Genomic DNA, 24,757 nt, shown 5'->3' on the forward strand with positions numbered 1-24,757 from the left:
GTTTTTCAGAAAAAACATCCTAGCAAATTACGAAACGTCTATCGTTAAACATTACATAACAACGTAGTCTTAGGACTCTTGAGTATATCAACGCGCATGACAGATCGGATTAGCGAAAAGGGGCGTTTTTAATTAATCTTCGTACGCCAAAATCCGTCCGAAAACACTTTATATAAAAGGTTTTATTTCACAATATACATAAGAAACCCTACTTTGCGTGCACCGTTTGAAGTGAAATAGGAAATAAATATTTGGAAAACAATCGTAAATTAGTCTTTCATCTTTGTACATTTTCGAAAAATTGTGTTGTAGAATTTTTTTTCGTTTTAATTTATGTAAGTATTAGCGAAATTTACGGGAATGAGGAAAGAACATGTATACATAAACATCAGAACAACTTGTTTAATGGGGGAACATTTCCACCTTTTCTTTATGCTAAAAAAATATAATAATATATAATCGTAACATGTTTACGTCGGACGAATAAAGGGTTCCGGTGACGAATTTCGATTATTATATATAAAAAAATACAGATCACTCTTTTGTTTAGTTCATGTATATAATATTAGGTTGCGCTTGCGCGATCATTTTTCTTCTTATTCTTTCGTGCACATGTAGTATTGAATGCAAGCAAAAACCCGACGACGTGTATACACAGATACACATAAGAAAAATAGTGCGCATTCATATAAGGTTACATATTTTGCGCGTTAAAAGGTATTATATACATACATCATTGAGAAAAGCCGATACGTACAGTATATAGATTCAGTCGATGGATTTGTTTGGTATTCGCAATTGTTTTTAAAATTGATATTATACGTTTACATATTTAATTCGATTACAAATTTTCAGAGAAAAATTTTCTTGTATAAAACGGTAAAGATCGATATAACGTTTAGAATTGATTGAGCAATTTTTCTCAAATATATATATATATAGTTGCGTACGATCGACTTTTTCGATCGATGCCTTACATTTTGCTTTTAAAACTATTTTTCTACGCATCGTTATATGCTAAAATATGCTCGCCCTCAAGTTCGAATTACTCCTCACCATCGCAATAATTTTCGGAATGAGGGTACTTTCCTTTTCAAATGTATGAAAAACTTTCGCCATGCGCAGTGTAAAATTACGTTAATAGAGCTTACAAAGAATATTAATGAAAATTTAGTTTGTATTTTTACGAGAAAATACAAAACTTTTTTTACAGCTAAGATGCAAAGCGAGAAATCGCATTGGCACTGCGTATACTTCACATTTATTTTCGGAGATAAGGACGAACGAAAAAAATAACACTTTGCAGTCTTTGCAAATAGATGGCATAATTTAAAAAATGCTAACGAAATAAAATATATAATCTGACGACGCAGCGCTTGTAACCGAGAGACTACAACAGTTAGACAGGATTTTCGGCGCGCATCTTATCAACAAACAATATTGTTTTAAAATTAAAAAAAAACAGACGGCTGCTTAAGCCGATACTGCTCACTATCAGCCTTCCAGCCTTTGAGCGACTTAACTTTAACACTAAATATCTAAGTACTACTTTCGATAAATTAAGTTTACTTTTTTTGTTCGCGTATAATGAAATTAATGGCTCTCTGGAGCTCGCGCAAAGGAATTAAATGGGTAAAAATCCCCGTGTATATTCAAAAGATTTTTTCATTTCACAATTCTAAGCTCGTGTTTTCGTAAGTTTTCCTTCGTTTTCTCGTCGAATTGATAGATAATTGAAAATGGAGGCTCTTACTCCCTTCTCGAATTACAATGGCTACACGCGCGGCAAACAAATTTAAAAACGCTACCAAAAACATCCATGCAATGAGCTTTAGAAGTGACACTTAATGGATATTTCAGTCGGGAACCAGTTACGGCTTCGGGTGATTTCATAAGACACGTGAAACTACATAAATTCAAGCTGTATAAAACAGTGATCGCAAGTTGTTACAATCGAATAAAACTCCCGATTCCCGATGCTTATTTTCATAGCAAATCCCAGAAGCAGCGCAGTCTCTATTCCTTCACATTTTTGGTCTCCTTAACATCGTTATTTGAATTTTTTGGTATCGCGCTCGACTTGAACTATTAGTTACCCTTTTAATTTACTTACAACGTACATATTCTTATACTTAATCCCTACGGTGCTACAGTAGATACTTCTAATTTAAACAAAATATAGAGTTGACAAATACGAGCAGAGGACGAAGGGAGAGGAAAAAAGGAACGAGGACGAAAAGGATTCGTTTACCTAGGTGACTCGGATCGCAACCGTTTTCGTTACGCCGAGGGCTGCGTAAAGGACATTTCCATGGTAATGCCGGAGTGTCCGCGACGGAACTTGGATGATACGTCATTGTTGTTGCGAGGCTTTCTGCGGCTTAGGTGTCTCTCAACCCACTTAAGCATCGTGAGGACGGAGTCGGTGCTGGGCAGACGGCGTTCTGCTGATGTACGAATTATGTGCGATGAGGCAACGCGGAATGTCGCAGCCATACCTTTCAGAGCCTGTATTATTTGTTTAAAAAAAAAAACGAGTTAGAGACAAGCGATATATGCAATAAATGAACATTCAAAGTAAATTGAAAATCGTCTTACCTTCATGGCGTCCTCATCTGTCGCATCGTCACCAGCATAGATGATCCTGATCCTCTCGCTCCAGTCGAGGCCGAAAGCTGTGCGCAAGATGTAAATAGAGGCGCGACCTTTGTTCCATTCTACCGGTGGTTTGGCCTCGATGGCGCAATGCGCTGAACATGCCTTGAAACCAGCGTCTTCTATCAACTTCTTTGCGTGTTCGATCATCGATGGGCGACGTTCCATCGGCGTTTCGCGGTAATGGAAAGTCAGCAGAGCTCCCTTATTCTCTACCCAGGCGCCGTCTTTGCACAGCTATTGCAGAGAAATTTGCTATTAATATCTGATTAAATTTGATCATAGTTAAACAATATTTAAAGAATAATTTTATCTTTATGACTTATGGTTCATGTTTGTTTATAATCAAACTATGCAAGGCTCTGAATATTATTGATAATTCATACCTGATCCTGAAGGGCTTGCATGAGACTAGCGACCTTGCTCTCGAACACCGCAGGCATCGGATGAACGAATTTGCTGCCGTCTGGATGCAGAATTTCCAGTCCGTGGTTACCAGCGTAGGTGATACCATTGATTCCAACCATGGATTTGACGTTGTTGACGTTTCTTCCGGAGATGATGGCGATGTAGACGTCTGGAAGATTGGACAGCCTCTGCAGCACGTTCTTCGTCTCGAGTGGTAGGGTCGCGAGGTCTGGATGGGTTGCGATCGGGGCCAAGGTACCATCGTAATCCAGAAGCAGTGCCAGCTTGTGATTCTCACCAATGTACCTGGGGAACATGTGTCATCACTTGATCGTTACCCGGCTTTCATCATGAGTTAGGTCAACATCGCTCGCGCGGGCCCGCCTTTCTAGATCCTTTTCTCTTGGTGCTATGTCCCAAGTTTTTTGTAAAAGATTTTGTCTTTATCTCGATTTATTTGTATGCAAGGCAGCGGTACGTTGACGTAGTCGCGCTTTCTTCACGTTTGATTTGTTGCGTTTGTCGAAAAATACTTTAGTTGTTCATTCTCATGCAAGTTGCACAAGTAGTGTGTAGAACCTACGCGGCGATGTACCCAAACTCATGCTCACTTTTTTATATTTAACAGTAGGCATTTATGTAGCATTGATGAAATTTTTCGTAGAAAATGTATGATATACCTGAAATAGATATATTCTTATAAAATTATAGAAACATACAATTATTTAGTCTCTAGACTTTAATTTACTGAAATGTTAATTTAGCTCATTATCACTTAAACAAATGGATAGTCTACATAATTACAATGAGACGATGGAGTAGAATTTCTTTACATGTTGATTGCTTCTCAAATGTCTATATGTTTCTATAATGAGTGATTGCAAACGTAAGTGGACACGTTAAACCTGACGAATTTATCAAAGCAAATAAGTTAATCGGCATATTGCATGGTCAAGTCCACTGCGTTTGTTACGTTGAATGACAGGTGGAATGGTTTAAACAAAGATAAGTAAAAAGTGAATGAAAAGCGCCTAATTGATCGTTGTAAAAATGAGTTTGCAGAAATAATGCAATGAACAATATAAATGTCATGATCGCGGTTGGCAGCGCATGCGCTGGTCGGGCCTAGACAAGCACATTTCCCGAACATCCCTGGATACCTACTTGCTCAAGTAATCGTCGAAGTCGTCCATTGTCACCGGCTGCATGACCGTAGCACCAACGGAATCACGCTCCTCGAGCGAGCCCATCACCTGCAAGAACGATTTCATCCAATGGTTCACATCGTAGGCCTTCTCGCGACGGCGCAAGTGGTTCATTCTCAGCGTGCGCTCGTCCTCTGGCATAGTCAACGCTCTGAAAAATTTTCAAACACTTTAGTACTCGAGATGCAATTATTTCAAATAAAAAGGTCGTATCCAAGAAATTCTCACCTGTGAATGACTTCAGCAGCCTCGTCGATCTCGTATGGGTTACAAATGAGTGCCTCGTGCATCATCTCTCCAGCACCGGCGAAGGGAGAAACGATAAGCACACCAGGAGGAGTGTTGATCTGGCAGGCGACGAACTCCTTAGCCACGAGGTTCATGCCATCTCTGAGCGGAGTCACTAGAGCCACGGCGGCATCTCTGTAAAAAGCAGCCAACTCGTCTTGACTGACACAGCCGTAAATATAGCGTATGGGCGACCAATTGGGTGTGGTAAAGCGGCCGTTTATGCTGCCGATCAGCTGATCCATTTCGAGCTTCAGATCCTGGTACTCGCGGACGTCCGTACGAGATGGCACGGCGATTTGCAGCATCGTCACCTTTTTGTTAAAATAAAAGAATTAGTTCAAAAAAGCTTCTAAGAAGTAACCTTAGAAAACTGTGCATGCATATTTTAAACGCTCTCGATTTGACACATTTCAGTGTTGTACACAAAGCTCGTTACGTGCATAACAATAGCTTTAGCGCGATATCACTAAACGTAGCTAAGAGCCGGCGCGTCGTCATCTACACTTATAACGCTTAAAACTATGTCAATCTACCTGTTCCCGGTGTTCCGGATGCTTCTCCAGCAGCATCTCGAAGGCCTTGAGTCTGTGCACAAGTCCCTTGGTGTAGTCAAGTCGGTCGACGCCAAGGATGATCTTTTGATTGGTCAGCATAACCTTCGGCGCGGTCTCGGCCAGCGAGACGAAACGATCGAAGGGTATACCGATTGGCAAAGGTCTCACCCTGACGGTACGACCGCCGTGCTCGACCAGCAGGTTCTTGCGGTCGACTCTGCAGCCCAAGCTGCGCTGACAGCAGTCTACGAAGTTCAGGCAGTAGTCTTGGATGTGGAAGCCCACCATGTCGCATCCTATAAAGCGTTTCGATAAATTAAATCGCACGAATCAACGACTTGACTGTATAAGTGTAGACCACTCAATCGGAATATATAAGGCTTACCTAGCATTCCCTGGAGGATCTCGTCGGCCCAGGGGAAGAGTCTGAAGATGTCCCATGGAGGGAATGGAATATGAAGGAAGAAACCAAGCTTGAGCTTTAGGTTCTTCTCGTCGGCGGCTTGTCTGATCCAGTTGGCGGCCAGCATGAGGTGATAGTCGTGCACCCAGACCAGGGGTGTGCCGTTGCCCTGACCCGCTTGCTCCTTGTGGATCTGTTCCAAAGCTCCGACCTATAGATAAAGACAACCTTTGCGATAAGTCCCACTGCACTCTGCTTTCATTTGAAATGAGCATAAATATAGCAACGAGATAAAAGAAAAAATCATCAAGCTCACCGTTTTCGCGGCAAACTCCTCGTTAACGGCGCTGTAAGCCTTCCAGTGGTCGGCGATAAAAGTGGCTCTGTCGGGCATCGAGTGGAATAGTGGCCAGAAAGTGCCGTTGCAGCAGCCATTGTAATACGAGTCGAAGATTGTCGGCTCCACGTGCACTGCCACGACCTGCGATAATGAACGAAATTAATTTAATTTTACAATATATTCTCTCAACTCGATTCTCAATCGAGCGCGATTTATCGAAACGCGCTTCAGAGAAAATGAGCAATAATTTAAAAGAAATGCAATGCGAGAAAGAGTCGATAAGTCGAGCCCAAGGATGTGTAATGTGCAACATAAAGCGGGCATCGGGGAGAGAGTAAGTAGCGCGCGAGATAGCGAGGCGACGGCGCCAATAATCGCGGCGACAAAATAGTCGCGCAGACAACATCGGAAGTGCATAAAGTCCATCGGCCAGAGAGATCCTTGTCGCGGATAAGGGGTCAAATGCCCTTGCGATGCCGATAAATTAAAACGAGCCTCTCGCTCGTAATTGCTCATTATTGGCTGCTTTGCGCGCGCGACCATCTGTTTTTCAACTCGAATGTCCTCGTGTATTATCGGCTCGCCGCGATTGGCGGCGGTTGGAATGAGAGTAATTGGATTACGCGCGTAAGGTGATTCGACGCGCTGTATTTTCTTTTTATTACCCGTCTGCGGGGACGATTTGTTTGTAACTTATTCCTAGAATGATTTAATAGTTTTTTGCAAACCTCCAACGAATCGATTCAAGAACTCGACTTTGCGTATAAAAATACGTAAAAGTATAGTCAACATGCAGTTATGTCTTCTCGGACAATGCAATCAAAGATGCCCATAGGCGAACTCTCGGCAAAACAGGCGAGAGAGTGAGAGAGTTCAAGCACTGACTGACGCAAATTGCAATCAGCCGATAAAAGGCTTTTGCACTCGTCACGACCTCGAAATATTTGGCGAGACGAAAACTTCGAAATTCTATAGCGAATTGCAAGCGATAGCGTTTATTTTTGTTGCTTTAAGAAAAGTTGCATTCATATAACTAGTATTATTTCACGTATAGAAACGCGAGAGAGTCACTTAAAAATAAAAAAGATGCACCAACGGAGCGTGACTTAATTTCTTTCCCAAGGACTCTCCTTTGGCGCTTACATTATACCCTTGCGTAATTTTAAGAGACGACGCGCTGCATTTTCCTCGGACTTTTGCAGAGCATTTATTACGCTCGAGGTGCCATAGGGAAGAAAAATTGTGATTGGAACGCCTCGGGTTTTACTATGCAGCTCCTATGCGCATCGCTTATCTCGATGTTATGCTCGTATGTAAGATATTACAGAGAAAAGTGCATTATTATAATATATCGTTTTTTCTTTTTAACATTCAGAGACTCACGTGCGCACGTAGAAACAGTATATATAGAATGAAGATTGTATAGAATGCAGCAGATAACAATGTGTGTGTGTGTGTGTGTGTGTGTGTGTATGCTTGTACGCACGCCGGGGCATTTAAACGTTTGCACACGACCTATCTGCAACGTATGAACTGAAAAGAACAATAGAGAGACAACAAAAGTGATGTAGATGAAAACAAATGACACACGACTTCGAGAAAATAAGTGGATAGCTATAAGAAGAAGGCCTTTAATGAAATGGAATATCAATTGTACGAGAAACAACAAAAAAAACCATTCCCTCTATATCGTCATCCATGAACCGAGCCCATCGAGCTTTTAATCGCAAAAAACAACGTGCTACGCGTCGCCAGGCACCGGCTGATACGTATTCACAGCTATACATACATAGGTAGGATAGTTTATCCGGCCAGGGAAGCACAGACTAGCATCAGGATTACTGTTACAGGAGCCGCGAAACCAGCTCTATAGCCGCGGAAAATCAATAGTCGCGCATCGCGGCTGTTTTGCCACGAGCAGCTCCTTCAGGAGAATCGAGCTACCTTGGAGAAGTGATATCTACTTGATGTCGTTTTTAGTCTCGTCGCTTATAGTATTTGAGAAAAGACGACGTACATCGAGATTTATTTTGGCGACGTTAATCGCGGAATTGCATAAGAATATGTGTGCGCTTTTGCGCTCGTAAGGGTAAAAATGGTCTTTGCTTGCTCAGACTGTTGCATCAGTTATTTCGTAGTAAACGATGTTTTCTCGTTATGATAAGCAGGATTTGCTGATGCGTCTAGTTAAAACAGATCGGAGCAAGCTATTTCCGAGTGTAACGGCGGCTAGAAATCTTTCGCTGGGTTATAGGTTACATTTATGCGCGTAAACACTTCTATTCGGTTAGCTACAGAATTCAATTATAGTTATCTGCGTGTCTCGAATTATTAACTTCGTTTCTCTAATACTACTCCGAAAGTTATCGTCTAATTTTCAATTTGAGAACAAGTAAAATAAAATGGCTTGAAAATTCGATGAGTTTGTCATCAAAATATAGTGCAAAACTCAAGGATAGAAATAAATATTCTAATGTACAAAATCACAAGAATTCAATGATAAAAAGAAACGTGAAAAAGAATGGATCGCAGCTAGAAACCGCAAGCTCGCGCGGAATATTCGGCCCGCGTCAATTGATTGCGAATGAGTCAACGTAACGAGCGCTCGCGAACGTTTTCAATGCCAAGGTCAAGAGGACCTCGCAGCTGTACACTTGAATGACATGCCATATATATTTACATGCACAGACTAACGCGTCCCGCTGCTCCCGTACTTATATTGTATGGCGTGACTCTCGAGCTGCGTGTACAATATTCACAGTGTGTATGTGCGAGAATTATGAAAAGTTAACGTCTGCGCGGTTAAATTCCATTGTATAACGATAGTTCTGTATTTATCTCCGCGCGGTGTATTGGATTTCGCCGAGCCGTCGATAAATTCCCTCGGTTTTTCGATCGGCCGTAGAGTCTAAATATTCCACGCGATGACACGGGCAGTATTTTCTTTTTTGGGATAGCTCTATCTCTCTCTCTCTCTCTCTCTCTCTCTCTCTCTCTCTCTCTCTCTCTCTCTCTCTCTCTCTCTCTCTCTCTCTCTCTCTCGCTCTCTCGCAGCTCCATCAATTTACAAACAAGATTATCTTGGCTCTCCATAATAAAATATCCTAATCGCGAATTTGCGAGATACGAACAAAAACAACGTTTTTATGGTTCCACGTGCGTGTTGACTTTGGCCCGATAGATATTCGCGAGTTTGATAATCAATGCCTTATCGAGATCCGAAAATGTGTGACTTAATATTTTATATACCACCGAGGAAATGTTTAGAATGATCGTCCCTCGTTGTTGACACTCGTCTAACGTATTATACATTCGACGAAACAGCAGAAGAAGCTATAAATAAACATCTATACCGATATGAGATAAGAGGATTATGAAACGGAATTTTCGACATTAAAATTCAGTGCGAGAGATGCGCAGCTTATAAGATGAGCATTCACGCGAATGTGTGCGTAAATATAATCCCGGTTTCGATGCCGCGCGCGGATGATCTAATTATAGCCAAAGGAATTTCTTTGAAAAGACTTGATGCGACGGAGGGTATGGGAGAAATTTGCGTCGAGTGCAGGAAATCAAGAGTGAGTAGCTGCAATTTTTTACGTGAAAGCTCGTGTTATGCTGTTAATTTTTGCATTCGTTGTGAATATGCATCTAATTGAAATTTGATTCTCCACTTGACGAAAATCAATATCGCTTTCAGAGAAACTCGAGAGGATCACTCGACAAAAAACTCTAATAATAACCTTCAAGCTATAAGGACTCTCTAAAATCACTTTGAGCACAATCCAGCATTATATCGGAGGATATTGATTAATCTCGCTCACCTTTCTCGACAATAGACCAGCGGTGGGCGTTCTGTCGTTCGGATCGGATTCCGGGATCGGCTCGTTCCGGTTCTCCATGTGCATTCCTGGCCATCCGACCCAGACTCCATTTCCGTTTATCACCACTGGTGCGACCGCGGTGACAAGGCCACCGGCGCTGAAAATTCAAAGCAACAAAAATAATTCGGTATTCCATGTGCGTAGGTATTTTGCGCTCATTATCACGCTGCACACAAATATAAAATAAAGGCGTAGCTTTGTTCGTGGCACAGGAGGATTATCGATTTGTGGCCTTGAACAAAAGCCGAGATAACGTTAACAATAATTGAATTGATGGAAGCTGATCGTTGTTAATTTTTTTATTTTATTGAAATACAAACGAACAGGATGGAATCTACTGGAACGCGATAATTTTTTTCGTCGATGCGCTAATCGGACACTGCACATATCGCTAATCGGATTCTTCTCGAACGCGGATATCTGTTACCCGTAGGCAGTAGCGGAACTTCGGATGATAAAAATCGCGCCGAAAAACTTGACACGTTTATAGAATACTATAATGTTATAATAAGTTACTTTTCCAGTCGTACATAACGTCACGCGGAATTTGCACTTTTAATCAGATAATTATTAAAGAAAGAGAGCATGTGCTCGGCCTCGTCTGTTGCGATTTCATCAGCGGTGAGATCGTCTCCGAAACGCTGACGTCTACAATGTACGTCTTTATGTAAATAGTCAATATATAATAGTGGCGCATGCACTTATCACGTGTGTTGCGTGTTGATTTTGACGAAGAAAGAGAGAGAAAATACATCCGTAATATCCGAATGAGCTTATAATGCTTGCAGCGTTGGATCTTCTTTATTTTCTTCGTATATCTTAATGTTCGCCGCACTGAAGGTATTATGACTCTTCAGTCGCAAGAATAGGCGGTAAAGGTTAGACAGTTTGATGGCTTTTGAGAAAAGCGTTTTATAGCAATGCAACGTTTTTACAACAATGTCTTCATCTTTGTGCATTTAGAAAAAAAATAATACACTGTGATAAGACAGCTCGTTCGTGTGTACATCCTCCAGAAATAGAAATACCGTATCTCACGCTAATGATTCATGCAAACACGCGCACGCCAAAGCGACTCTCTATTTACGCATTGTAAATAAACTTTTCGAACTTTAAACTCTCCTACATCATGCATCCAGCTGATGATACCCACGATACGAGTCCCACAGACGCACGTGGACGTCAAGTACAGCAGTATTATCGCGTATATAGCCGCCGGGTATAATTGTGTGCTCTTAATGCGCGAAGGAATGTTTTTCGCGCACGCGCCGACTCTGTGCACGTGATGCCCGTCTGACCTTGCGTGAAAATCTTCGGAAAAATCGGCGAAAAGCCGCCGCTTCCTCGTCGAGGCGGCTTTTTTCTGTATCTCGAGTCTATTTGTTGTGCGTCGGCGCGAGGCGATATCTAAGTATATCACGCGAATGACACTTGGAGTATTATGTGCATGTGGTATATTTACAGACAAGCAAATAATGCTAGTATCTTCGAAGCTGAGATTTTTTAGGAGACCTTGATATCGACTAGACAAGACTAAATAGCTTAATTGAAAATTCGAAGTGCGAGGCTGCTTTTTTTCATCAATGCATCGATGTGATTGATTATGACTGCAGCGAGAATTAGTTGAAAGAAATATTTCTAGAAGTATATAACGTCGAGAGGGCTGGGACTATAATAGAAGTGTTTGTACAATTTATGTAATGAAAGAAAACGTGTAAAATTCCGGAAAAACAAGAGGCTATTTTTCTGCGTTAGAAAAAAATTTGACTGTACATGTATACATAAATAAGATAAGATTACGCTTCCTTTTGAATTGGATAAAAAAACTAAGAAACAGTCTAAACACCAATGAATTTTTCTAACGTAGAAATAGATTGAAAAAATAGTGATACAGTTTTCGAAAGCAGTGTGTGTGTGTGTGTGTATATATACTGCTTTCGAACCTTGATAAAATTACGATTTTTATCTGTTCGCCGAAAACTTAAGCTTCAATAATATGAACCTACACCTTGTACAGTATAAGACTTTTTTTCAGCAACATATCTATCAATTATTCGAGAAGAATAATAGCCGCTAACAGATCGACAATATATAACGCTGATTAAATTAAAGCAATAGATTCAACAATCATTTTATCGTCACAAGCGATCGATGCCGATGAGAGCAATGTGTTTGCGAACGATCGCTTTTTTTTTTGCTCCGCAAAATCCGAAAGACTGTTTTATGCAACACGAGATTAAACAATTGTTTTCAGTGAGCATAATTATGCATTTATCGGCATAACTATATACGAGACTTTAAAAAAACGTGGACATATTGCGGACTGTTTGTCAAGTTTCAGGTCATCGTTGATAATCATTCCGGAGCCATCGAGTCTGGCTGTTTCGCGTGACTAATATGATGTATAACGTATGTTCCCGTCGTAAGCACGGAAATTCGCGTCTCGCACGCATCTTTCTAAACACGATATCCAGATATCGGCATTATTTCCATAATACCACCGTTCAATTGTGTCCTCTCCAGTCATTACGCGTCTTCCTGCAAAACCAAACGACTTCACCATAAAAGCGACACCATAAAAAGGCTCGGCAATTGCCGAGCGCTAATGAGGGCTTGAGGAGGGCCGCACTCCCAATTCAAGCTCGGCCGAGTACTTTGCGACGGGTTTAGCCCCGCTTCAGCTTCTCTCTCCCGACCGCTGTGACGCTTGGGCGGAGGACCGAGGTGATTTACCACCAACGGAAAAATCTAAAATCAGTCTAGTTTCGGTCAGCAAGGTTTTAGAATTGCCGACGCGACGAGAGCTCTCGCCTTCCTATCCCGAACATCCCTTTCACGCGGTCACCGAGACCAGCGGGAGACACGTCACGTGCTTCCCACTCGTTCGACGCGGTCGCAAGGCCCGTAGGAGACGCATATCGCTCTCCTTACATACACTCACACTTATATACATCGATCCACACCTTATTTTCGTTCATAAAATTATCTTGTATTTCATAAATTCAATTTCGAGAGAGGTTTTATGCCGCAAGTCTTTCCTCTCTCTCTCTCTCTCTCTCTCTCTCTCTCTCTCTCTATCTCTCTCTCTCTCTCTCTCTCTCTATCTCTCTCTCTCTCTCTCTCTCTCTCGCTCTCTCTCTCTCCAGAGCCCTAATAAATATTATCATTGTGGCTCTAAAATAGTAAGTTTATTTACCCAAATTCCTAACCAATTTCAAAAGCATTAACTATCGAGTATTCTCCATGTTGGAGCATTCTTGACCTAGAAAACAACGTATACGCAAAGCTTCTAATAAGCTGTGCGTGATTTACACTGATGAGCGAAGTATTTTCCAGAGCACAACCAAAGCTAATCGTATCGGCAAGCCTTCCACCTGCAAACATCTCGAAAGCGACCTGCTAAAAAAAGTACGAGATAAATAAAAGTTCCTTCGTTATAATCGTCGCCTACCTGTAATCACGCTATTCATGAATGATCCATCTCGTAAAAAGCTGATTCGCTTAGATTCGCACTTTATCGAATACACATATCCATCATCGCGGAATAAGAAGAGACGAAAGGTGATGATAACCAAAAATAACGACTTTTTTCCCTGTTTACCGTCGACCAACCGACGCGTCGTCGTCCCGTCTTACGGCCTCGAATCGCTTTATATATTATATTTTCGCTCATTCATCAAAGCCACAAGAGTGGATAATAAGTACACAACGAGACTTGTAATCGAACGTCGCGTTTCGCCTCCCACAACGACCTATTTTAGAAAATCGGTGTTTTCATCCTCTCGAGAGCGAACAATTGCTGATAAGCACAGCCGAGAGGTCACATGGACCGAATCATTCTCATTATGTTTCTTTTTCCATTTTTTTTTTCGATCATCTTAGCACCCCTTATCGAACAGATGCGTTCACTTCTTTCACTTTGTGTACACATGTATGTGTGTGTGTGTGTGTGTGTGTGTACGACGATAACCTCGCGCATTCCCTTTTTTTAGCTTCTGTTTCTCCCTCACGTGATGGAGACTCAATCGGACATTATATTTGTATTTATTTTTTTGTATTTTATTGGCTCGATTTCGACGGGAACCGAATGAATAATTGTACGCGTCGAAAATGGTGTTTATGGAATATTTTCAAACTAGAAAAATGTCGTGAAGTTCCTAAAGGTGAGTCACGAAGTGTTGTGTTTTTTTAGCTATACTGTGCGATATATACAAAGTAAAAATTCTATCAATGTATATTAGGTTATGAATCCTCGAGTAAAGATATTCATCGATAATATAACAACAATGATAAGTTATAGTGATGTAATTTGATTGGATACGAGATATCAGTTGTTAAATTTTGAACTTGCATCACACTTGAAAATTGTTAATTTAACCGCAGTACGGGACGTTTTATTTTATTCTAGTTTATCATTTGTTGCAGAAATGTTATCCGATACATTCAAATGCAAATAACAAGAATAATTGAAATATAAGCGTTGTTTGTTGAAAGAACGTGGCACATCAGCTATTTAGCTCGTCGACGTAATAAAATAGGATACATTGTCGAGCATTCCATCCGACACCACTAGAGAAAGATCTGTGTAAATCCCGCGCGCACACGAGCTGCACGACTCGATGTCACATATTCTAAAATAAATGACCAGATAACCAAAAATGGCGTGAGTCGCTTTAGCAATCGTTAAATTTACGAAATTTCTCCCACTATCGCTGACGATTGAATTGATTTTCATAAATAGACTACACAAATTATATCGCATTAGCAAGTCATTCCAACACATTATTCGGCAGGTGTGGCTCGTTCTAAACAAAAATTTTGATCGACCCGTGCGCGAACATCAATAAAAAACGTAATTACACGAGAAGAGAGTACATACTCTGCCCCATTTACGCTATCCATCCTATATACATACATGTTAACTCTTTGCACACGTATTATCCTTATCACACGCCGAAGGAAGACGAATCTAAGACATAAAGCAAAAAAGGAAAAGCGCCGAGTTTTTCTTCGAAAGCAGTCTGTGCCAGATATCGACGAGTAAGGCGGCGCGCTGTCTGTTTTTCGATAAATCACAGTTTTGACGTGTGTTGCCTTCTCTTTTTTCCTGTGACGTACGTTGTTTTTCGATATGGACCTAATAAAGACCGAACAATTATCGTCTGAAGGAGGCGCGACGAGGGATACGTTTGATAATGAAAGCTTGCACGACTGCCCTTCCGTTACAAGGATGTATTATTTGTACTATTTTTGTTGTGTATTTTCATTTTATCATAATATATGCGCGTTTGTTTTGGACTCTGCGGATCTTTGGTGTGGACGAGACGCGATAAGGCTATTATCGATGATTATATTTGTTTGGGACAGCTTTTGTCGTTCCATCTATAGTGCTTGGAATCATCATAGACAAGTGCAAATAGTTTTTGATTTTTTAACGATATTTTGTAATTGATCAAGTGACTGATGCGTGTATATGATGACGTGTGTAACGCACTTTTTATTAAATATTACTATTACGCGTGATTGGAGACAAATTTTATAAATGGAATTCGCGGATTATTACAGATATTACTTATCATTTGCATTTCGCGAACTGCAGTTGAACGGACGACAGAAAAATGCAACTTATTATCATTAATTATCGATTTACATTTCCGTTCGACGTTTTTTAATACTATACGTATATACTTTAAAATAATAGTAAAAATAATCGCGAATTTCCAAACTTTGATAAACTTTTGTATATACACCGCGGCCGATTCGAAAATACGTCAAATGAATTAATACAATGGATAATTCAAAAGAGTGAAAATACGAGCGCGATAGGTCGAAATTGCGCAACCAAAGACTCTTAATCGACTATTGTGAAATTGTAAATCTTTTTGGGGTATAAGAATTATTGTCGTACTTCGCATGCGCGATACTCGATAAAGAGGCATCAATAACACTATTGACGCTGGGTTATCTTTAATTAACTGCATCATCGCAGTCAATTAAACAAAAAATGTACGCTCGAACTCTTAAATTTAAGTGGTGGCAATGTGCCTTGATAAACAAATTAAATATATATCAACGACACCCCTATACTATACACGTTTTAACAATTTCTTTCGCAATAAGTTATCTAGCAAGAATTGATTGTAAAATTGAGTTCTTTCAATTGTCTGTATGCAGCAGTTTAGCTTTAAAATCAATAAGATAATCGTTATCAACGTTCGATGCACGACTTTCCTCTATAGTAAAAAATTCAGTAGTTCTGAGTAGTTTAAAATGCCTTTACCAAACGAGTTTCCAGCTATATATATTCCATTTTAAAAACGTCAGTCTTTCATTTAACAAATTCTTATTTGCGCGATGGCCTCGAAGATACGAACATTTGTATACAAAATCGACACTGCAAACAATCGAACTAAACGGTCGACTCTCATTTGACTAAGACGTGTATATCCGTACGAAAAAGCCATTTAATCCCTCAGTCGCGTGTTACGAGCACTTACGCGGAGTCGTGGCCATAAGGAAACGATCATCGACAGCAGCAGCTCTAAACGTCGAACTCAAACACAACAAAGGATTTCCGCAACCACGCGGCTAAATTGAAGAGAGAAAAAATGAAGAAAAATAAATAAAACCCACCTGGCCTTGCGCTCGAGCTTCCCCGAAGTCTCATTCCTCTTCAAGACGAAGGGCAACCTGTTGCTCACGACGATCATACTGCCGTTGGACGAGTAGCTCCTGGACTCTGTCATCGTCGTTGTGTTATTATCAACGGATAGTCGAGAAAAGTAATGCAACGATATCCTTTCTTCAGCCGTGTGCGCCGTTTTAACTGACCACGTGCTTTTTCAAGCAACTACTTCACGTGTTCGCACGTATACGTATGTATCACTCTTCTGCCTCTGTCTTTCTTTCTGTATGTATACGCGTCTGTGAAATATCGAGCCGGCTAAAGACCCATGATGACTGTTATGCGCAAAATCGCGTTCCTCTCTCGGCTTCCCAAGTGTTCAATAGGAGAATACTGAATGAACGTAGAGTGTAGGCGTGCAGCGTGTCTGGAGCTGGATAGTTGAACGAATGCGCTGCGATGCGTCGTCAGAGCGGCACTGAGCGAGCCGCCCGCGGTTTATTCGAACTTAAGCTTGTCCCGCACGGTCCAAAGTACGAGCTAATACCCCGGGCTTCCGTCTTTCTCTCGCCTATTATCTACGTAGCCGAGAAAGAAAGAGAAAGAAATACAGATGTGTGTGTACGTGTTTGCGTATTGTCGACCTCTCGACCCCCTCGAGAGAAGGGGAAGTCTTCTGTGCTATGCACGCGAAGACGAGAGAGACAGAGAAAAAGCGATCCGGGGTTATCTCCTTATCGGCGCACGAACGAGCGAGCATTTCTCTTTCGCGAGAGCTTACTTTAACACCGCAGGCTCTCTGTGCTTCTCCCTCCTCGAAGCAGACTCGCCCCGATGTACGTATCTGCATCTCTTTCTCTCGCTCTTTTTCTCGGTAAAAGTGCGACGATCGAGAGCTGTTTTCGCGCCTGCGCGCTCGGCACGTATACGTGCGCTGTGCTTGCGGCTCTTTAGAATATTTATATATTTATTATTTAGCGATCGGTCGACGAGCTCTGCTGCGTTATTGCAACTATATGTACTAAAGGTATGGAAATATTAGCGCCTAGAGCATGTCTATATGGATGTAATGTGTATAAGCTTCGACGAGGATAATTTTGCATGAAAATATATATGTATAGGGGGTGAATCATCGCTGTGTATTAGATGTATCTGATTTTACGCTCGAGGTGAACGACTTTCCTCGTCATTATACATAACGATGCTGCATATGGGATCTTAAATTTTTTTTAAATATATCCCAAAGTTTTGACATTTTTTCACGTGCGTTTGGCGCGGATGATTGTTGCTATTATTTTCTCAAACGATTTTTCAACAGGTGATTACTGTAACGACCTCGCGCGATGCAGCTCAGATTTTTATTGTATACGGAAATGCCTGAGCTAACTACTCACTGCTCTAACGCTTCCTACTCCATTAGAATGTCAGATTTATCTTTCGACTTTTATTGCATAACGCGATTTTTTTCTCACGCGTTATTTGGAGAATATAACCGAGGTGCCGCACGCGAAAAAAAGTTCTTATGCATAATAGTTTATAGTCGCAAAGAGAAGCGTATAAATAACGTATTGTTTTTTGCATCCGCTGGAAAAATAATGCCTCGAAATCGCATCGCAAGTTGATAAAGCGCTCACGCGCAAGGATAACTATATAATGAGATATTTCACACTCTATTAAAGACCCTTGATTTTAGTGCTTTGCGTTCGCCGCCTCACCATCGCGACTCTTATTCCGAGAGCATAGAGCTTTAATTACGGCCCCACACATAATTGATTGTGTCCGAGACAGCTGAGAGAGAAAAAAACCAAGAACGCGCAACAACGATGAATATCTTCAACACACATAGAGCGCGCGATAAGCTTCTTACATTTTTCTTCTCTCTCATAACCCATTAGGCCATTCGCTGTATTAATGTTGATGCAGAAAGTCACGTTGCATACACATTTTGTCGAGAACGAGTTTCGAGATTATTTGCTCGCTGCACTACTGCAAAAATGTGGCGCGTGTGAGGCAATTTTCAATCACGTAATCGCGACTGTTTTCAGCCAAACACTTTATCAGATTACTAATATGCTAAAGTTGTGTGTCTCTCGACCGATGCTGTAACGTGCTTATAACAACGCGAAGAACTTTTTGGACGATTATAGAGATGTACCGAATGTAGAATTAGACTACTCGAATGCCCGAATGTGCGGCCGCTATCATGTTTTCAGGATTTTATAACCAAAATACTTTTTGTAAACGAGTTTCCATCCATGTATAGGGTGAAAACCATATGAATCTGGTCCGAACCAGAACAATGATAGCCGGTATCAAGTTTAAACTTTAGCCATCATACCGACCGCGTTTGTATTCGTGAAGCAACGTATCGACTTTTATATATTTATTAAGCTTCATTTATAGAATTAAAAGTAAGCCAAATTAAAATATTTGAAAAAAATCTCTAATTTCTCCGAACTTTGTCTTATCTTTTCGAATCTCTCGAACCCATCGATACACCAGTAGCAGCATCGAGGCAATATCAACGGTCTATTCAGTTACATTGTCTAGACACAATATTATCATTTATTTCCGCCTCTTTCTCCATAAATTCACATATCGGCTGTGAGATAGACTTTTTACACTGAGAAAACTAGATATTAAAATTTACTACATATGCAGGAAAAATTACTATATTATATAGTAACGGACGGTTATACTTGCTTTGTATTAAATTTTACTATCTCAGATAGTAATTTCCATAGTGAAATGAAATTTTTAAAAATTATTATATATTTATTTATTTTTTATTTATTTATTTATTTATATATATAATATAGTAATTTTTCCTGCATATGTAGTAAATTTTAATATCTAGTTCCCTCAGTGTATACATTTTTGTTTGGCCGTGATTTCATCGCGAGTGGGCTCGCTCTCGTCAGATATGTTATCGAGCACTTGGTGACGAATTTTTAGGTTGACAGTGTAGGGGGTACTTATTACGAAATAGTTTTTTGATCGCGGCCTCTTGGGTATGGAATCGTTAGCTTATCTTGTGTTTTTCCGATAATACATTGCATTTGGTAAGCAAAACCTCATGCAATATGACAGTATTTGGGAAGAATTGTAATGCTTCTATCCGCATAATTATGATACCTCTGATTCACCAAAGCTTGGATCGTTTCAAAATATTTTGACAAAATTAGAAGCACTGCTGTTAAACAACGTCCATCGAACGATTCCTACCGATGCACAATCTCATCCCGCCCACGCTGCACACTTGTCATCGTGTAAAACCTCGTGCAGCGTATAAATCACGAACGTGAACCGCTAGGGCAACCCCCGCTCTAAACTAGCAATATTTCCGCGCTTCTTAATTATTTTTCCAGAGAACCAGTCGTGCATACGATGATGTGCACTACAGCGTTTCGCGGTGACACACTACTCCCGCACGTGAGCGTCTCATGCTCTCGCGCACGCGTTTTATATTTACGGTTTTCTCCACTGCGACGCCAGCGGCTACTTTTTACCGCTGCGGCTTGTGTGCAGCGTCGTTGAGCAGAGAAGGGAAAAACCCGCGGAAAATTCGCGGAGAGTTCAGCGGCTTAATTGGCCGGAACGTCGTTCGAGTATTTTTTCGCCGCGAAATCGTTATTCGATTGGGAAACGTTCACTCGAGCGGAGATGATGGAGCTAGAGATTCGTGCGTGAGTTGAGAGGAAATGGTTTGACGTCGCTGTTGTTGACTTTTTTCGTTTTACACATTTCTCGTATTGAAAGGTGAAAGTCATTATCAACGATTGTGGAAACGAATTTAACGTGATATCTTTGTGTGCGAGTTTGACGATGAATATTTATAAAAATCGCATTTTGCTTATTATTCATCCCACTCGAAAGCGAGGCAAATAAGTAAATATGTAGCAATTATTCATTCACTCGAGATTAGCGAGTCTTCGCGGCGGCGAGATTTCGATGTCTACTATTATCAAATGAGCAATAAGCTGTATAGCGTATCGGGAGGCAAATAGCGATAGCGAAGAAAATTCTGTACGTAACCCAAAGTTACGTACATTGAATAGAAAATAACAAAAATAGAACAATCATATCCTACTGCGCTGTGTCGCAATCGCTCATCAAGATAACGTACTGCTTTTTCGAATAATTTATGGACAATTTTTTATCAGCTAGCGATTAATCTTCCTATTCGAGATTTGACTTACATTTACAGAGAACAACATATTCAGCTATATGTTATGAATAAATAAATAAATAAATAGTTTTAAAATCATTGAAAGTGTATTTAACTTATTCTCGTCAATAATGCTTAAATATCTTTCAGTCTAAACGGCAACAATTATACTCAAGAAAAACCGACACACTTTTCTTCAAGTTTACGATTGATAAACTACTAATTTCGCAAATAAAACAAAGACTATAATATAACTGTATATACACCGTAACGAGAATTCTCTTCTAACTCATCGCGCTCCAATGAACTTCGCCAAAAATATCGATCGTCTTTCTTATATACAACAATAAACCATCATTAATTTCAAATCGAGCGCGCTTACAGCTGTGTGTGCGTATTCAAGGCGGAACTTTTCTACTCCATCAGCTGGTATCAAGGCCTTGGATAAACTAGCCGCCGGTTAAGTGGGTATTTTCTCTCTGCGTCGCTCTATAGGGGTGTGCATATACTGTATAGAGACGCGCAGGCTCGGAAAAAGAAGCTCAAGCGGTGACCTTAAACTGGGTCGTGTACCCGCGTTCGCGTTCGCACGAGAACTAATCCGATGTTGCAATTATATGCCGAGCCAAATTGTCTACGAGTACTTGAAAGTTCGTTGAATCGAGGGCTTTTAACTTTTGCAGCGAGCCAAATTACATCGCTTTGGATATAATAACGATAATTGTTGATGCTTTGGAAAGATGCGAGAAGAATATTTTTCTCTATTTTCAAAGAAAATAGTTGTACAGATATGAAGCTGACAAAGGCTCGACGTTTTATTCATGAAGGAAGGCATATACTAAATCGAAGGCATCAACAACTGCCGAACTTTCTAGCAAAAACCTTCTCTCTATTATAGGCGTCGCCTTGTCTCGAGGCTTATTGGCACTGTACTCAAGTTCAGAAGCGAGTTCGTGTCTGTCGGACTCTGAAAGCCTATTCTCTTTTTCCCCACATTTCGAGCGAGAAAAAACACTTTGTGACCTTCTAACAACATCGATGAGTAAGTTCCGAACTGGGACGCAGAATAATTCATTGTTAAAAAGAATGGTTATTATATTTGTTTTCTCTTTTCGTCTTATAATGCATATTGTTCATCGTATAAAGTAGAACTAAAAAATAGCGAATAATTAATTAAAGTGCAGAGAAAATTCATGTAGGTTTTTTATTCTCTAAATATATTACTTCGTCATGTGGAGTGAGAGATTTTTATTGGATTTTCAAAAACGTTCGCCTTTGCCAACGATTCTTAAGAGTTTATCTTTATGCAGCATTATTTTTAGAAATGTTATTTGCGTGTCCAAGATTTTGAGCTGAATATTCTCTAACATTTCGTGTGCGGACACTATAAATAAATTATCTCTGTTTAAAAAAATCTCGTTGATGTTTTTTTTGTATAAATAGTTGATAAAAAAAAGTTTCTGTAAATACGTGATAATTATTAGATTATCGCGGTAGTTCATTGTCCCTAAATGAGTTTCGATCAGTTTGGTTCTATTGTATATACAAGACCAAATTTTCGAGACTCATTAGTGTCAATCAGTGATAATTACGTAAGCAAGGCAATTGAGTGCATCGCTTCATATCATGCGATAATTGTAGCTCCATCTCTTACATCCCCACGTATTATTCTAAATTACAGTTTCTTACTCTTTTCAAAATTGTTCAAGGATTAACAAATTTGTGCATCAGAAATTAGTGCTTTTTGATTTTTTGAAATAGCTTGAAAAAAATTAAAACCAAAATCTCAGTCCGTGCATCATTATTTCGATTGAAATGGGTTGGCTTATATGATTTATTCTATTTTCACCTGCTAATTCGCAATATCGTTTCCATTGAATCCATAAATTGCAATTCAGTATCGAAGCAAAAGACGTATACTTTTAAACATATACTTACTATACGAACGATAATTAAATTTTATCATATATTTATCGGTAAAATTTTGCTATAAAAATAAAAAATTAATGCAGAAAAAATATTTCGCGGCTTACAATGTTTCAGATGCCTCGTAAACCTAATAAAAACGAAGCGGATAAAAATGAAGTTCAGAGCGACGCACAAATTTAATAATCAAACGATAAACTCCAACTTTTATGAAAGTTAACAGATAAATAATAATAGTATTTAACCATCAGCGCTTAATTTATATATAAACGCACGCAGGTGACGTTGAGTTTAAGTCTAATGGTCATTACTCGTCCTTGAACAACCCCCCAATAAACTTAAACGCATAGGTCAATATCAAAAGTTTTAAAGTGCCGATATAGCCCCAATGAGTGACATATCTTGATAGCAAAGATTAACTTATTTTCAAGCGCGCACGAGAGAGCGGTAAAATTTACAATAGTTACGTCACTCACTTATGCAGTTAAGATCCACACTTGACACACGCACGTCTCGTGCACACACACACACGGTTTCTAGAATTGAAATTGATAGCAGAGGAAACTTTTAAGTTCGAAAAACTACGTAGCCCGTGTGGGTTATCTTATCGTGACGAAATCCTCTATCTTTTCAAGTCCGCGACTCGACGACTCGTGTCGTCTCTTGGATTTCTAGAAAAGCTCGACTTGTAAATAAACAGAAAAAGCCTGTGCTGAGGTACGTATATATACGCGTGCTCTATAAAATTGATAAAGACGTGTAGAATCATCGACACGGGAAACTTCCTTTTGCGTCGCTATACTTTTACGCCTCTTTTTTTGGCTTTTTGCCATCGATACCTCATCCGAGTGTTCGTAGAGAATAAATATTTACGATATTGCCGGGTGCAAGACTTCGTAACGGTCAGTATGATCATTTGAGATGTGTCGATAATTTAAAAGTCTAAAATTAATTATAGCCGATGTATTTTAAAGAGTGAACAGAGATGCGAAATATTTCGGAAGGCGCGAGTTTGGAGTTTCTAAGCAGAACTAAACTTTAATATGGATTTTGAAATATTAAAAGTTTGACTGATATGCGCGTTAGTATATTTTGACAATAATACAAGTCGTATTTTAATCGTATACACGTAGTTAATTTCGTGATTCACATCAGAAAATCGTAAAATTTACTTTTGATAAATGAAAAAAAAAATGTTTGTTTAAATTTAATTTTCAAGGCTTTGAAACTTATCAACAACTACTACTCAAGACAGAAAATCTATCAATAACACGATCTCTCTTGATGATCGACATTGTAATATTATCTAATCTGAAGAATAATATAATTAAACGAAAAAATAATAAGATATAACCCGTGCATTTATTAAACTTGAATGGCAGTTTTTTCTTCTAGACTAAGCGCTAGTTGTTATTCTCGTGTTTTCGTTAAAAAATTAATTATTGAAGAACTTGATGAATTTTTAATTACGATTGCAAATTGAATCTTTAATAAATCTGATATTTATATAATATAAGGTTGTAGGAAGTAAACTCATTAGATTTAATTAGAAAATATCGGTATTTTAATTGAAACTGGAGCACAATTAAAGCTCGCACTAACAATGGAGTGTAAACTCCGCTTTCAGTTATATTGGAAAATTGAAATAGTTCAGCAGTCAAAGGAAATGCGATTTTTAAGCTTTAATCGCAATAAATTTGCTCTTGCTTTCGAGTAATATTCTTCAAACCCTGTAATTTATCAGAAAATCATCTCATATTCGCGAGGCACGTGGCAGCTATAGATGTATACATCTCCCGGTCCGATATTGCATTGATTATTCATTTACAATAAAAGCATTTTGTAATTAGCTTACGGTTGTTCGGGAATTATGGCGGGTTTTAAAACAGTCTAAGTATTATTCGGGAAATTTTTCATTCTTCTTAGAACCGATGTAAACAAACCAGTTCCAGTTAATGCATACGTAAAGAATATTCATAAAACCAGCATCAATATTAAAACAGCCGAATTCCCCAATGTAGTTCTGGAATTTAGTCTATTTACAGTAGGTGTGTGAAGTATGTGTTTGTGAAAATGTAAAAGGCGCTTCCTTTGTTTACTGTGACGTATCGCATGCATCGTCGCTATAAGCGGACCGATACAAAGACATCCTATTTAGAATAACAGCAAGAACCCCCTGAGAGAAGAAGCGACTTTCGCTGTAAGTATAGCATCAAACTAAGTACGCATTTCGGGACAACAAGTACACGAACCTCGACACGAACTTGTACGCGGAAAGCGTCATGAAACATCGTTGCC

At 39.7% G+C, this 24,757-nt stretch overlaps 2 protein-coding genes across 14 annotated transcripts in view; one reads left to right on the plus strand and one right to left on the minus strand.

Moving 5' to 3' along the window:
• The window catches only part of LOC100120006 (alpha,alpha-trehalose-phosphate synthase [UDP-forming]), a 25,448-nt gene continuing 691 nt past the window's right edge, over positions 1-24,757 (minus strand). Inside the window, exons 2-11 of one of the 3 annotated variants that reach the window (XM_001603643.6) lie at positions 16,374-16,479; positions 9,681-9,837; positions 5,833-5,997; positions 5,499-5,727; positions 5,093-5,409; positions 4,497-4,870; positions 4,228-4,419; positions 3,042-3,369; positions 2,599-2,892; positions 1-2,508 (exon numbers count right to left, since the gene is read on the minus strand). In XM_001603643.6, the coding sequence (XP_001603693.2) occupies positions 2,281-2,508; positions 2,599-2,892; positions 3,042-3,369; positions 4,228-4,419; positions 4,497-4,870; positions 5,093-5,409; positions 5,499-5,727; positions 5,833-5,997; positions 9,681-9,837; positions 16,374-16,450 (2,361 nt within the window). In that variant the 5' untranslated portion in view covers positions 16,451-16,479 and the 3' untranslated portion in view covers positions 1-2,280. Of the gene's footprint in view, positions 2,509-2,598; positions 2,893-3,041; positions 3,370-4,227; positions 4,420-4,496; positions 4,871-5,092; positions 5,410-5,498; positions 5,728-5,832; positions 5,998-9,680; positions 9,838-16,373; positions 16,944-24,757 lie in introns of those variants that run through there. The other 2 variants (XM_016982099.3, XM_016982100.3) reach the window with 2 other exon arrangements.
• LOC100117590 (gonadal protein gdl) overlaps positions 17,054-24,757 on the plus strand; it is a 12,459-nt gene continuing 4,755 nt past the window's right edge. For 4 of the 11 annotated variants that reach the window (XR_004344555.1, XR_004344556.1, XM_032596466.1 and 1 more), the window contains exon 1: positions 23,362-24,659. The gene's annotated coding sequence lies outside the window, so the exon portion shown is untranslated. Of the gene's footprint in view, positions 17,393-18,323; positions 24,660-24,757 lie in introns of those variants that run through there. The other 7 variants (XM_016982101.3, XM_032596468.1, XM_032596472.1 and 4 more) reach the window with 7 other exon arrangements.

Source organism: Nasonia vitripennis, chromosome 2 (assembly GCF_009193385.2).
Source record: "Nasonia vitripennis strain AsymCx chromosome 2, Nvit_psr_1.1, whole genome shotgun sequence".
Classification (NCBI taxonomy): Eukaryota; Metazoa; Arthropoda; class Insecta; order Hymenoptera; family Pteromalidae; genus Nasonia; species Nasonia vitripennis.